We start from the raw sequence: 15,416 nt of genomic DNA, 5'->3' as shown, positions 1-15,416 counted from the left end.
AGTCTTTGAAGAATTCGGTAAGACAATTTTCCCCAGACCAGCATGTACCCAGGGTGTGACATAGGCACACATGGAGTCAGGCTGACTTAGCCGAAGTCCTTGCTCTCAAGGGAAGGGATCCACATCTACAGGGAAACTAGAGGTCACCCCTTTCCCATGGGAGATGCATTCCAAGAACCCCAGCGGACGTTTGAAACCACAGATAAAACCAAATCCCAGGCCGGCACCGTGGCTTAACAGGCTAATCCTCCACCTTGCAGCGCCAGCACACCGGGTTCTAGTCCTGGTTGGGGCGCCGGATTCTATCCCGGTTGCTCCTCTTCCAGGCCAGTTCTCTGCTATGGCCCGGGAAGGCAGTGGAAGATGGCCCAAGTCCTTGGGCCCTGCACCCACATGGGAGACCAGGAGAAGCACCTGGCTCCTGGCTTCGGATCAGCGAGATGCGCCGGCCGCGGCGGCCATTGGAGGGTGAACCAATGGCAAAAAGGAAGACCTTTCTCTCTGTCTCTCTCTCTCACTATTCGCTCTGCCTGTCAAAAAAAAAAAAAAAAAAAAAATCCCACCTAGACTGTTTTTTCCTATGCATACATACATACCTATGATAAAATTTATAAATTAAACCCAGTAAGAGATTAAAGTAACTATAATAAAATAGGACAATTATAACAACACGCTGTTATTTAAAACGTAGCAGTTGTCTTTTCTGGAAGTTTTCATTTAATGTTTTTGGACCACAGTTGGCCAGGTGCAACTGACACCATGGGGAGCAGAGCTGTGGGGGATGAGGGGAGCGCTCCTCTGGGCCCCAGACCCTGAAAGTCACGTGTGCTTGTGGACCTGCATCCGTGGCAGGTGTTCCGCATCACACCCGAGTCCCTCTCACAACTGGTCACTCTGGAGGCTCAACCGGCTTACCTGGCATTTGGATGCGACTGGAAAGTGGGGTAGAAACTGAAGTTGTGTTCCTTGAAAATCTCAGTCCACGTCCTGTGAAATTTTTCTCTTTTACTTCTTAGATAGTTGAGGAGATCACCATAGCAACAATATTCAAAAATCAAGTAAATTGGTCCTGAAATAGTTACAGTTTCAATTACAGATATACTGATACTTTTTTTTCCCCCAGAAATCTGTGTAAGCAGATGACACATTCCATGAGAGTTTGGGTCTCCCTGGATTTGGGAACACTACAACTTTTTCGGGAGCCTATTTCTTCTTGTATTTAAATTCAGCCTTAGCATTTTTCTCTTTTCCTCTCCTTTTGGTCCCGTCCCCAGGCCTGCTGTCCTAGAAGGAATGACACTCGTAGGCACATCATTTGGATATTTCTAGGCAGAAGTGAGAGAACCACAAAGCATGCCCCCAGCAGATGCTAGGAAACACAGTTCAACCTCTTGCCTTGGCTACGACTTATGTTGGCACTTCAAAAAGTTCACGGCAAATTAAATGCAAAGAGAAGCTTATTCGGGTGTAAAGTAGTTTTGAAATCCAAGTACATGAGGGGTCTCCAAAAGGTCATGCATGGATTTCAAAGTTAACTCTTTGGCCGGCGCCGTGGCTTAACAGGCTAATCCTTCGCCTTGCGGCGCCGGCACACCGGGTTCTAGTCCCGGTCGGGGCACCGGATTCTATCCTGGTTGCCCCTCTTCCAGGCCAGCTCTCTGCTATGGCCCGGGAAGGCAGTGGAGGATGGCCCAAGTCATTGGGCCCTGCATCTGCATGGGAGACCAGGAGAAAGCACCTGGCTCCTGGCTTCGGATCAGCGCGATGCGCCAGCCACAGTGGCCATTAGAGGGTGAACCAACGGCAAAGGAAGACCTCTCTCTCTCTGTCTCTCTCTCTCACTATCCACTCTGCCTGTAAAAAAAAAAAAAAGTTAACTCTTTAATTTCATTTTTCCAGTAGCTTCTCGAAATTACTCTGGTATACAAAGGCAACCCAATTGGAGCAGTGACCAAGATCTGTAACTGTTTGCACCACTGTATTGATGCCACCTCCACAGCAGGAGGGGAAGCAGAGAGACCACAACACGTCCCTGCAGTGTGGTTATTTCTTTTGAAAAAAAGAGTTAATTTACTTATTTTCATCTTACATGAAAGGCACAGAGATGGAGACAGACAAGCAGAGAAAGATCGCCCATCACTTCCATTCCCCAAAAGCCTACAACAGCCAGGGTAGAGCTAGGCCAGAAATCAGGAGCCAGGAAGGCAATCTGGGTCTCCCACATGGATGGCAGGGACCCAAGTACCTGAGCCGTCATCTGCTGCCTCCCAGGGTACACAGTAGCGGGAAGCTGGAATGGGTAGTGTAGCCAGGACTCAAATTGGTCTAGTCCAAAATGGGATGTAGGTGGGCATCCCACTGCTCCAAATTCCCACCCTTGTGGTCACTTTTAGGCAGGTTAGAAATATGGGCTGTATCTCAATAAGAGAGGCATTGTTTATATATTGACCCATCTGATTCATAGAGTGCTCAATGCCTCATTCTACTCGGGCTGGAGAGCCCACACGGTGAATGAGGAGAGAGAGAGAGAAAATAAGAACAAACGTGCTCTCTGTATTCCAGCCAAAGTCTTTGGAAGGAGGTGTGTTCAGCGGGAACATTACCTGACAGCGTGCACGCCCCCAGCAGGTTCACAATGTTCTCGTGGCTCCCCAGGTGAGTCATCATTTTGAGCTCGGACATGAGCGCCTCTCTTTCAGAACTGTCCGCTTTTTCTGTCCGTGGAGGAGCACAGAGAAAGGAAGACATTCTGTGATATTCAACAGATTAAGGTTTCCCTCAGTTCAGAGCTGATTTGCACTATCTATCGAAATTCAACAGTATAAAAAGACAAAAATAACATATGCCTTTTGAGTATTAATCCTATATTTTGAGAAATGCTTTATCTATCATATCTATATATCTATCATCTATTTGTTTAAAATTAATTTGAGAGGGGCCAGCACTGTGGGATAGCAGGTAAAACCACCACCTGCAGTGCTGGCATCCCATATGAGCGCTGGTTTGAGTCTTGGCTGCTCCACTTCCAATCCAGCTCTCTGCTATGGCCTAGGAAAGCAGTAGAAGATGGCCCAAGTCCTTGGGCTCCTGCACCCGTGTAGGAGACCTGGAAGAAGCTCCTGACTCCTGGCTTTGGATCAATGCAGCTCTGGCCGTTGAGGCCATTTGGGGAGTGAACAAATGGAAGACCTTTCTCTCTCTCCCTCTCTCTGCCTCTGCCTCTCTGTAACTCTGCCTTTCAAATAAATAAGTAAATAAATCTTTTAAAAAAATAAAATTCACTTGAGAGGCAGAGAGAAAGAGAGAGAAAGAGTTGCCATCCACTGGTTTTTTCCCCCAGATACCCACAGCACAGCAGGGAGCCAAGAGCTCAGCCCAAGTCTTCCACATGGGTGGCAGGGACTTAATTATTGGGGCCATCATTGCTGCCTCTCAGAAGCTACATTAGCAGGAATACTGGCGTGAGGAGCCGGAGCTGGGTGTCGAACCCAGGCACTCCCATAGTGGTCTCAGGCACCTGCACCTCTAGACCAAATGTCTACCTTGAAATTTTAAGACAGAATTGCAAGGACTGGGGTGTGAATGTTGACTCTAATAATAGGCCTTCCTACTGGGCTTTTCTCTACCAACCAAAATGAAAGTCCTTCCAGTGGGCCCTCAACCAACCCACAAGCAAAACAGTGATAACAATGCATGATTTTCCTCCACAGATGCTAACAAATACACTAAAGGGAGAAACAGCTTTTTTTTTTTTTGGGGGGGGGGCTCTTGGACTCGTTGGCATCACAGGGAAACAATGAGGCTGGCTGGCTCCAGCCTGTGGCCCTGAGGACTGGAACCTTAATTCTGTAAAGAGACACAAGCATTGCCATGAGAAATGTGGTCGCCAGGCCACCCAGGGTGTGTTCGTGTGTGTGGCATTGTCTCCCAGGAGAGAAGTCTGCATGGCCTGGCAATCGTGCTCCTAGCTTTGCTCGGAGGTGCAGCACAAGGGCAGCTGTTGATTCACTCGATGGACTTTTAATCATTGAGGCTGACAGGCCCTGAGGCCAGGATAGGGTCTCTGGACTGTCACTCCAAGATCCAGGCACTGCCCCCAGCCTCTATCATTGCCTCTGCTAACACATTCTTTATTACAGACATGGGATCTGTCCATTGATGAAGATTTACTTGGATTTCTAGGTCCCGTTAGTTAGTCTTGGAAGACCTCCTAACCTTTTCGGCAGCTTTTCCAGAATGTGGCTATCATCTATTTTGAGTCTATCTCAGGGAATTCTCATCTCCAAGATCTTGGCTTGGGAGGGGGACCCTTTGCTGAGTGCCCTGGGACCCTCCTTGGTCACCTTCCCTGCAGCTGTCTCGCACTGGATTCGTGGCTTTCAGTTCTCCATGTCCTCTTTCTTAGGACCAGTTTAACATCTTAGAGTGGATGGTGTGCTTATGTTTTTAAAAGCACTTTCCTATACCATTATCTTTTCATTCATTCACTCAACAAGCATCAATGCCCACTACGTCCAAGGCTATGTGCCAGGCACTGGGGAATGGAGGATAAGAAAGCACAGCCTCCGTCTTCCTGGTGCTTAGATTCTCCTAGGAAATGCAGACGAGTAAATAATACGTGGCTTTATAATGCAATCAGTGTCTCATGGCAAATGTCTAGACTGAGACATGAAGAAAAAGCGGGAGGCAGCCAGGGGACTGCATGGCGGAGGGGACCTGGTCAGGGGGAGACCATTGATGGCAGCCTGGAGTGACAATGGACAAAGGTTGAGAAGAAGAGCACACAGCGGAAGGACACAGACGCTGCCCTCCAGAGGCTTCCAGACTAATGAGGCAGGTGAGACGTAACTGAATAACAAAATAAATATGTAATTGCAGTCACGATAAGTTCTACGACAAAGCCTACAGGGAGCTAAGGTAACAAGCCGCACAGGCCCTGTCGCATGTGGGGTGTGAAAGCAGCTTCCCCGAGGAAGTGACATTTCAGCTGAGATGGGGGGAGCAGCAGGAGATCTGCAGCAAAAGGGGAAGGGAGAGGGGCTCCGCCTGCGCAGAGGTCCCAGGCAGGGCGGCGGACGGACGGTGCGCGGCGGAACTGAAAGAGGGGGCACCGCTGCTGGTGTGCGGGGAGCACAGGGCGGCGTGGAGAGCACAGGGCGGCGTGAGGAGCAGTGGGGCTACGCAGAACTTTGTAAGATAATTGAAAGCCACTGGAAAGGTTGAGTGTGAAACACTCTAATCAGCTTTGCACTTCCCAATCAGCACTTGGACATCAGCACAGGGAATCCAAAGGAAGCAAAGATGCAGCCAGGGCACCTGCTTTGAAGGCTACAGCACCACCTGGGAGAAGTAGACTTGCGCTGGAGAAAGAAAGGAGGGCGGACTAGAAAGACACGAAGGAGCACCAGGAGACAGCGTCAGGCCGATTGTGAAGAATGTGGTTTTGTGTTGGCACCAGGGACCAATCGCTAAGGGGGAAAGAGGATGGATGGCCGGGGTTGGGGGAATTCAGCTAGGATAGGTTGTAAGGGATTTTTAAAGACGCCCAAGCACCTGAATATATGGACTTGAAGCTCAGAGGGGAGATGCAAGGTGGGAAGCCAGGGGTGGTGCAGATGGTCTCTGGCGAGCAGGTGCAGTGAGGCGGGGGAGGGGGTGCCGGGGCGGGGGTGGGGGGTGGGGGTGGGTCCAGCAGTACCCTGCAGGAGCTCCACAGGAGAAGCCAGGTGGAAGAGGACAGGCCGGAGGCACTCCACAGTCGGAGAGGCAGGAGGAAAACCAGCACACGGTGACACAAAATCCAGAAGAAGGCATTTCAAGTGGCTAGTGTCAATTTATGTTGGGAAGCCAAGTGACACGGGGACTTCAAAATGCCCACTGGACGTGGTTAGTCGGAGGTGCTGGGGCTCTAAAAACACACCCCAAATCCAGAGCATGGCAACTCTGGCCTGAAGGCACAGCCTTGGGATCTCTCTACATTCTGTGTCCACAGTCTGGCCTCACTGCTCTGTCTGGATCCTTGTTCTCTCCCAAAGCCCTGGAGTTTTCTGATCTTACTTAAGAAATCCCATTAACCAAGAAAGATTAACTTTAGATAGAGAAGACTCAAAGTTTCCAGGCCCAGGACACCGACACCGACCAGAGAGAGCCTTCATTGGTTCTCTTGGAAACTGTTACAACTACATAACGAGACGAACTCCATTCCCTTGTACAGTTCTTACTGTATCCCTCCCACAGTTTGTTGCCACCCCTCTCTGGGACACCCAAGCTCCTTATCCAAGCTTCTGTGCCTTTCTGTAACCCAGGATGATATACAAACTTCAACCATCTGGTTTATCTTGGAAGCTCATATTTTGTCTATGACTTTCGGGCATGATTTTTCCCCCTTGTGCACGTTAATCAGTTTGTATGACTTTTAGTCCTTTTAATCTGCCTATTGCCAGTTCACTTCAGCAAACCTTCAGAGGATGGAGGGCAAAGTTTCTTTGCCTTGCTGCAAAGTCATTGTTCAGCGCAGTGAGAGAGCCAAGCAGAGGTGCTCTTGCTGAGTGAGTGGTATTCAGGGGGAGTGGTGGGGTGGGCACCAGATTGGGGTGTATGGAGCAATGAATGGGGAACATGGAGATGGGGGTTCCAGTTTAGTCTTCTACAGAGTTGCTATCAAAATGTAAGGAACAACTTCTGCCTGTAGCAATTGGATCCTCAAATACTAAGCTGATAATAACTAAGCCAAGAGAGAGAAGAGTGAGAGGGAGAGTTTTGTGTTCCTGACTTGCATCTGATATCCATGACTCAGGTGACACTAGCCCAACCCTATTCCCTTTTAGGCCTTGCAGCATAGCCAACAGGAACCTGGAAACAGGAGGTAGGTGGAAAATTGCCTCCCATTTGTGCACCTTTGTTGATTTGAAGCTGAGTCTCTACCCCTAATGACCTTGATGTAAACTGTATCAGGCCCAGTATCTCTCCCTTAGCTCCAAGACTAAGGGAGAGGCACAAGGGGAAAGCCAGACCCAAGACCCTGATCACAAAGACTCAAATTGCCCCTATGGCTAACATTGCAATGCTAGTCTATGTTCTAGAGCTTTGCAAGAACTCACAAGTCCTTAGCAAAGTAATGCCCAATCTGCCCACAAACCCTAGACAGATGGGGGCACACCCTTGCCACTGCAAAGGAAATACACTGGCCCCAGTCACTGACCAGTCGAAGCAAAGGCAGGAGCACTGTGTATCAGAGAGAGGCTCACACACAAGCTAGTCACACACAGCTCAACCCTGCTTTAAGTCTGTTAGATTCACTGCCTTTAATCCTCCAGGGAGTCTGGAAATTTAGCTATCACTGCCTGTGCACTTTGCAATAAATACAGACTCCCTTCTGTCGTCCTGGTACCAGTGATGGCTTTGCTGCGTGTCAGGCCAAAAGGTCTAGTTTTGGGTGTTCTATAGTGATTCTTCCCATCAGTTTTGGGGGTGTCATTCCCCTGCATGTACCATACCTTTCAACATTTTCACTGCAACCTGGATGGAGACGCCTGTCTTACTAATTCCATAAGCTGTTGCATTCATCACCTTTCCAAAAGCCCCTGATCCTAGGACCTTCCCTGCAAAGATAAACAGTGAGTCAGTGCACTTGAAAGATCCTCCACTGGGAAGGCAACGCTACAGGAGCATCTGGAATGACCGATTCTTACCAAACTCTAAATTTTCTCTTGGGAACTCCCATTTGAGATCATACTCGTATTCTCTGAAATCAATGTAGAAGTACTCGTTATCGGAGGAGCCGGTCACCTGGACCATTTGCAGCTGGCTTTCATACCGAAATTGCTTCAGAGATGAAATAATGAGTCCGTTAACAAGAGGCAGTGCTACAGACACAGGAACCCATCGCGAATGTTCCCTTTTGCTTTTACCTTTTTGTACTTGTGACAAAGCAGCATGGTTAAAACAGCAATGAAGGGAAGACAAAGCCCAATTGTCGCATAGAATGAGATATTGTCTTGGATGAACGGGAAGGGGCCTACAACAAAAGATGTATAAATAGGAGGCCCTCATTATAATCTCTCACATCCTCTTGGCGTAACCACTTGTTTTCAGGCCTTACAACTCCTCTGGTGTATTCTGCTGCCCACAGAAAATCAGGCAATGTATTTCACAGAAGGACAAGTTTCCCTCCTATAAGACTGTCAGTGATTCTGAACCCATTTTTAAAAATCAGTACTAGGGTAAGAAGAATTACACCTCTTTAAACCCACAGGATGTACAAAGCAGATGAAAAAAAAAAAAAAAGCAGCAGCAGCAGCTTGGGTTCCTTCTATGAAGATATCAGAGGAAGGCAGAGAAGTTAGTTTTGTGAGGCTGGTGATTCTAAGCTATTCGTGTGAGCAGCCAGCTCTCAGAATTGTTTAACTGAGGATGGGCTCTAAAACATAAAGCAAAAATTATAAAACAGAAGGATTAACCAGAATGGAAAATAGAGAGCGATTCGCAGTTACTCAATTCGTCTCTCTGACACTGGGGCATTCGGTCGGTATTGGTGACGCTGGGAGTTCACGGGTCTCTACATCATTGGAGCTCTCAAGGGGCGCTAAGTAGAAGTCCACCCTAAACTGCAAAACATTCCAGCTGATGTCACTGGGGATTCTTGCCTGACTCAAAAAGCCCTCTTTTCTCACATGCTGAGCCTGTGAAATCCCCCCTCCCCAAATAAAAGCCAGCCAGAGGGACTAAGTTCTCGGGGGGAATTCCTGGTGCCGGAGTATGACAACAACAACTCGGTACCTGGCGAGTTTAAGAGGATGGTTTCACACGACGTGCCCACGGAGTTGTACGCACAGCACTTGACCAAGAACCCTTTGATGGCCTCGCTCATGTTCAGTGTACTGCTCGATATCCACTGCCCAAACACCTTCCTGTTGGCCTTTTTATTCCACACTCCTTCCGTGATTTCTTCTGTGCAGCTGTAAGGAGACAGCAGACCGAGAAGTTAGACAGGTGGGGTTATCACCAGATTGGAAGCTGGGATTTCTGTTTCGAGAGGCCTGAGAGACAGCTATCTACTAGGAGTGATCAGAAGGCAGACCAGACCACTGGCAGTTAGGGCTGACTCAGAAAGTAAGCACTGTAAGTGATTCTTCTGAAACTGTACTCTTGAAACAGAGGGAGGATGGCACAGGGCTTTAGTCCTTTAGTTAGGAGGGACACTGGGTCCTGATTACTTGGGAGACTGATCTGAACACTTCCTCCAGGTCCAAGATGGTAACGGGTAGCCGTCCGACGAACAAGAGGCCTGACTTGCTGATGCTTCAGCCAGCACTTGAGGTTTCCCTGCAGAGAATAAAGTGTACAATGAGCTCACAGAGTAGGGTACTTTCCAGAAATGGCTTGGAACATGGCTGCAGCCTGGGCTGCCTGTTTTCCCTGGGGCTGTTTGTGCTTCTGGGAGGATGGTGCCTTGGGGGAAGCCTCAAGCTCCTTAGTCATTGCCTCTCTTCCCCCTCACATGGTAACCTTCTAACGTCACCCCACTGGACACCACTTTCTCACTGCCAGGCTTTCCTTGTGGACAGCCGGGTGTAGATCTCTGTCTACCTGGATGCCTCAACATGAGCCTTAGCTTCAGGAGAACACCTGCAAAAAACCCAGGAAATCCCTTCCCATCTTCCACAGACCAGAACTGAAGATTACGAAAGCAAATACGTGGCAGGTATTATGACCCTCCGCCTTCCCTGACTGTGACCTTACAAGTTACTGAAGTCTATGAAGTCGTGACGCTAAAGCACATTCAGAGCAGAAAGACGTGGGCGAAGTGTCCTAAGTGTCTCAGGATAAACACAGGCCAATGCCAGTGGGCAGGAAACTCAAATTTCAAACCATTTCAGCAAGCTGTGATGTTCCTCCCCAAATCACACTTAGCACTTCTTGGATAAGACTAATAAACAACTAAGGAGTTCTAAGACGAAAATGGATTCCCAGTGATTGGACTCACTTCGTATATGCAGCGTGAACATTTTGGTGAATTGCGCATCGTCGTTTTCTGCATGGAATATATACTCTCCTGGCTGGTGTTTATGGTTGCAAAACTTGGATACGCTGGTGGAGAGAACAAAAGGCAGACTTAGCTAGACCCTTACAGGAGCTGTTACAGCACAGGATGGTGTGCTTGGCGGAAGTCTTTCTGGAGACTCTCCCCAGCTGCCTGAGTTCCCTGAACAAGGAATTGTCATATTCTACACACTTGCTACTCTGTGGTCCATGGCTGAGCACCCCTGGCATCAGCATCATTACCACCTTGCGGACTTGTGAGAAGGGCAAAAGTCCAGGCCCCACCCTCAACCCTACTGGCTCAGAATCTGCATTTGGATCTCACGATCTGCCTGTGAGTCATGTGCACATTAAGGGTTGGGGCTGCTTGGGGAGCCTCCGAGAGGCACGGAAGCCCCTGAAAGCCCCTACTGTTCCGTGCACTCTGGATACGCTTGCTTTCCAGAACATGGAGGAATGTCTGTGGGAGGGGGAACTGTGGCTGCCCTGCTTCCAGAAATGACAGCGCACTGATGTGGGTCCAAGGCAGGACTGGGGACTGATCCTTGACCTACATAGCAGGTAACCATGGTGAAGGGTCAAATCTACTCAGTTAACACAGAAATCTTTGCATGGTCTCAGTAGGCTGTAGTGAGGGAGAGAGAGAGAGATCTTCTATCCACTGGTTCACTCTCCAAATGGCTACAACAGCCAAGACGGGGCCAAGCCAAAAACAGGAGTCAGAACTCCATCTGAGTCTCCCACATGGGTGGCAGGGGGCCAAGCACTCGCGCCATCTTCTGCTGCTTTTCCCAGGCCATGAGCAGGGAGCTGGATCAGAAGCAGAGCAGCTGGGATTTGAACCAGTGCCCTGATGTGGAACGCCAGCGTCACAGGCAGTGAGTTAATCTGCTTTGCCACAGTACATGTTGGCCTAGATAAGTGGATACAGGGGATAATTCACTGTCTACCAGGTTTTCAGGACCTGGTATTGTCACAGGATGTGGGATATTATAGAGAGGTAGTAGCCTTTTCTGTTCAATTGAACTCTGTAAAATTCAAAACCAAAACAACCAACCAACAAAAACAAGGAGCCAAATAGGACACAAAAATCCCAAACATCTACATGTGTGGAGTGGGTCAAGCCTTAAACTGAAGAGCTGCAGCTGATCGAAGGAAGCGGAGGCCACTGTGGAAGAGAGATGTCCAGAGGGCTGCGCAGACCAAGCAGGACTTGAGCTGACTTTCTCAGATGAGTTGGCTTAGATGAGAGCATGAAAGCAAAGACAGCAAGGCTGAGGTGAAGCTGTGGGTGCAGGCGCGAGAGGAGAAAGGATCGCATGTGGCCACTGAAGTCCATGAACAGAGAGGCCCCTGGACTGGAGGTACGTGTTGTGGCATAGAAGTGGGAGGAGTGTGGCCAACTGACAGGCCCCTTGAAAGGAAGCCTAACTAGCTAAGAATTATTGACGCACATAGGAAGTGGAAGCTCTAGATTCCTGGGCTGGAGACAAATACCACAAACAGTAGTTCAGATTCGCCTGATGGCAGTGGGAGAGGTTCACTGGAGGGGAATCTGGAGGCAGCTGTAACAATCCAGGAATTCAACCTTTCACCCAACCAGCAATGGTGGATTCCATTTGTAGGAGAAGCCAGGGATACCAATTTGGAACAATGAAGTTTTTGTTTTCACAGCATGTGGAGTTTGGTGGTGTAGGTACACGAGTGAATAGACAGCTATGGTGGAGAACAGGAAGTCCTACCATAGGAGAAGCAAAAGTTGAGATCTAGGCTTGCAGAGCATGACAAGATGAGTGCAAACAGAAGAAAAGTAGGAAAGGAGAAGAAAGAGAGAACTCTAGAGGCACCAGGAAAAAACCAAAGTGATAGGAGCCGGGTTGGATGTAGAAGACCAAGAAGTTCATACAGGATACTAGGAAAAGTCCAGGGGAAATGTGCACTATGAAAAAGCTATACCTGGATTTCAAAATTCTTTTGCTTCAAGATAAACTTATTGGAGTGGATATTTGGCTTGGTGAGTAAGATACCAATTAAGGTGCCAGTGTCTCTCGTCAGAGTGCCTGGTTTTGATATCCAGCTCCACTCCTAATGCCAGCTTCCTGTTTATACAGACCCTGGGAGCAGGAGGTGACATCATTTAGTCCATGCCACGCACCCAGGAGACCTGGACTGAGTTCCCAGCTCCCCGCTTCAGTCCCAGCTGAGGCTGCTGTGTGCATTTGGGTAGTAAACCAGCGGATGAGAGCTGTCTCTGTCTCTCTCCATCTGTCTGTATCTCTCTCTCTCTCTCAAATAAACTAATTTCAAAATAATAATCTTTTAAATTCCATTTTCCATAATTAAAAAAAAAATCCCCTTCCTAGAGGGGCCAGAATCATAGCACAGCAGGTTAAGCTGCCACTTGCAATGCAGTAGCCCATGTCAGAGAGCCAGTTTGAGCCCCAGCTGCCCCACTTCCAAGCCTGCTAATGTGCCTGGAAAGGCGACAGGTGATGGCGTAAGAACCTGGGCCCCTGTAACCCACGTGGGAAACCTGAATGGGATTTCTGACTCCTGACTTCTGTGGCCACTTGGGGAGTGAACCAACAGGTGGAAGATTCTCTTTCTCCTCTCTCTGTAACTCTGCCATTCAAATAAATAAATAAATCATTAAAAAAAGAAATAGCTGGTGCCATTATCTGCCATTTTTCGTCTCACAGACCAAAGCAAAAGATTTTGTGACAGTTTTTTCCTCCTGGGTCTTTTGTGTAGTGTGGTCTGTCACTGGGTTGATGAGATAGCTCCTGAAATATTTTCAGTCTTCTGAACAACTTCCAGGTAGGAAACTGGTCAGTCAAGGTGTTAAATCGCTTTGCTTCCTGTCGGTAACACTGACCTTGGCAGTAGCAATGGTGTGGCTGAACCTCTGGGAATTCCAAGGGGACTAACCATCAGGTGACCGTGAGTGTCAAAGCTTCCTTTTTCTCCCGGGGTTTTTCCTCTTATTTCTTTTTTTAAAAATTTATTTATTTCATGTGAAAGGCCAAGTGACTCAGAGAGGGAGAGTGGGAGAGAGAGAGAGAGAGAGAGAGAGAGAGAGAGAGAGAGAGACATATGTTCCATCCACTGGTTCATTCTGCAAATGGTTGCATCAGTCAGGCTGAACCAAGAACTCCATCCAGGTCTCCCACATGGGTGGCAGGGACCCAAGCTCTTGGGTCATCCACTGCTACCTTCCCAGGCCATTAGCAGGAAGCTGGATCGGAAGTGAGGCAGCCAGGACTTGAACTGGGACTCCAATATGAGATGTGACACCACAGGTGACTTAACCCCTGTGTCACAATACCAGCCCCTCTCCCAGGGTTTTTGTAAGAGTAGCCAACTGGCATGATCAGGAAATCTGAGTGAACAGTGAAATAGTATCTTAGAGACCAGGAGCTGTGTTCTCAGGATCACCAGGGAAAGGAGTGTTCTCCTTTTCTCCCCTCTCATCCAAATGCAGGTCTTTTTTTATTTTCCATTTAAGCCCAGAGATCAGGAGCTGAGAAAAGAGTCCAAAAGGCTGTCTCCCTCGGCTCGGGGGACAACCGTGCTATCCAGGAAAGAGCACTGCACTCAGAGAGCAAAGTCGAAGCAGAATGCGGGGAGCAAGAAAGCAAGCAAAGAGCTGGGGCAGCTGGGAGCTGGCAAGCCTGAAGGGGCGTCACGGGGCACCGGGCACCTGCGGGAGACGTGAGACTGCAGCCCGACCGAAGTTGAATCTGATCTCTCCCGATGTCCATCCTATTAGACAAGTGAGGTAGGAGGTGGGAGGCTGTGCCGAGGACTCCATCTTTCCCTATATACCATCACGACTCCTTCTTATCTTATTCAAGGTAACCAACACACCTGGGGGTGTACAACCATTAGAAACTCAATAGTAGGGCTGGGTGTTGGGGCACAATGGTCGAGATGCTGCTTGGGACACCTGCACCCCATATCAGCTCCCCTCCCGATGCCAGCTTCCCGCCAATGCAGACTCTGGGAAGCAGCAACAGATGGCGCAAGTAGTTGGGTCCCTGCCGCCCACAGGAGGCCTGGGTTGAGCCCCTGACTCCTGGCTTCAGTCCCACCCAGCCCCAGTCATTGTGGGTATTTGAGAAGTGAATCAGCAAATGGGAGATTCTCTCTCTCTCTCTCTCTCTCTCTCAAATAAAATAAATTTTTTAAAGTTCATGGAAAAACAGAATTAAAAGATGAATTCAATTTGGTGCCAAAACTTTTGAAATGCATGCCTGCTTTTTCATATGTTCTCAATAAACTTTATGGAGATCCCTTGTATATACGATTTCAAAAATTTTGGCACCAAAATAAACATTTCAATTACATTTTCTATAAACTTAAAAACATGTATTTATCTGAAAAGCAGACAGACATATATCTCCCATCTACTAGCTCACTCCCCAAATATTTATAACAGCTGGGGTTGTTAGAACCAGGTAGAAGCCAAGAGCCTGGAGCTAGCCTAGCTTTGGATCAGCTCCCCTGCAGCCATTTGGGGATTGAACCAGTGGATAGAAGACCCCTCTCTCTCTCTGTCTCTACCCCTCTCTGTAACTTTGTCTTTCAAATAAATAAAAATAAATCTTTAAAAAAAAAAACTCAGTAATCATTTTGAGGAAAAAAGAAATTGAGGACCTTTACTCTGGGGGTAAAATCATAGTAAAATACAAGGAAAGATATAAGGAAAAAAGATACTAAAGTCAGTGCCCATCACCAGTTAAAGTAAAAACTTCTGAAAAGTGGAATATTATGCAGCCATCAACAGTAAAATGTATTAACATAAAATGATATCTTTTAAATGAAAAAAAAAACAGATGAAGATGGCACAATCCCCTTCATGTTGGTACAAGATGTACATGTACACACGTCTATTGCAATGGAAACAGTAAGGGAGTGAAACATTATCTCTGGAGGACAGACTATGGGAAAGAATGAAGGGTGTGGACTTTGCCTGTGTGACTCGGCAAATAAATGAGCCTCAGCTTCCCTGGTTCATAAAGTGGGGTTGTGAGGAGTCCATGAGCTCATTCCCATAAGGTCTTCGCTTGTTGTCTGGCACACGTGGAAAGCTCAGAGGAGAGTCCCTTGTTCTCTGCGAGTGGCTTCGGAGCACGTGGCTGACAACCCAGAAAAGGAGCCAGCATGGCTGCCTCAAATGGCAGAAAGAGAGGGGCTGTGACGCAGGTGGGGTGACACGCGACTCATGGATGTCACCCTCATCTTATGCACACACCAGACCCATCTTCTTCAGAAAATAAAGAGAGAGAGAGAAATCATTCCTCCCCAGGCTTCCGTGATTACATAGCCTGCCTTATATTCGAGAACGTCTCGATCTGCCCATTCTTCTCCCTGGC

The 15,416-nt window shown here is 48.2% G+C and overlaps 1 protein-coding gene across 1 annotated transcript in view; it reads right to left on the bottom strand.

Moving 5' to 3' along the window:
* The window catches only part of FLT3 (fms related receptor tyrosine kinase 3), an 84,816-nt gene that overhangs the window by 18,817 nt on the left and 50,583 nt on the right, over positions 1 to 15,416 (bottom strand). Inside the window, exons 10-17 of the mRNA XM_062194435.1 lie at positions 9,986 to 10,089; positions 9,216 to 9,324; positions 8,779 to 8,957; positions 7,911 to 8,017; positions 7,692 to 7,824; positions 7,497 to 7,601; positions 2,604 to 2,714; positions 916 to 1,069 (exon numbers count right to left, since the gene is read on the bottom strand). Of these exons, the coding sequence (XP_062050419.1) occupies positions 916 to 1,069; positions 2,604 to 2,714; positions 7,497 to 7,601; positions 7,692 to 7,824; positions 7,911 to 8,017; positions 8,779 to 8,957; positions 9,216 to 9,324; positions 9,986 to 10,089 (1,002 nt within the window). The remainder of the gene's footprint in view (positions 1 to 915; positions 1,070 to 2,603; positions 2,715 to 7,496; positions 7,602 to 7,691; positions 7,825 to 7,910; positions 8,018 to 8,778; positions 8,958 to 9,215; positions 9,325 to 9,985; positions 10,090 to 15,416) is intronic.

The sequence above is a fragment of the Lepus europaeus genome, chromosome 6 (assembly GCF_033115175.1).
Source record: "Lepus europaeus isolate LE1 chromosome 6, mLepTim1.pri, whole genome shotgun sequence".
Classification (NCBI taxonomy): domain Eukaryota; kingdom Metazoa; phylum Chordata; class Mammalia; order Lagomorpha; family Leporidae; genus Lepus; species Lepus europaeus.
The sequence above is the reverse complement of the archived record's forward strand: the minus strand, read 5'-3'. Positions and strand labels throughout refer to the sequence as shown.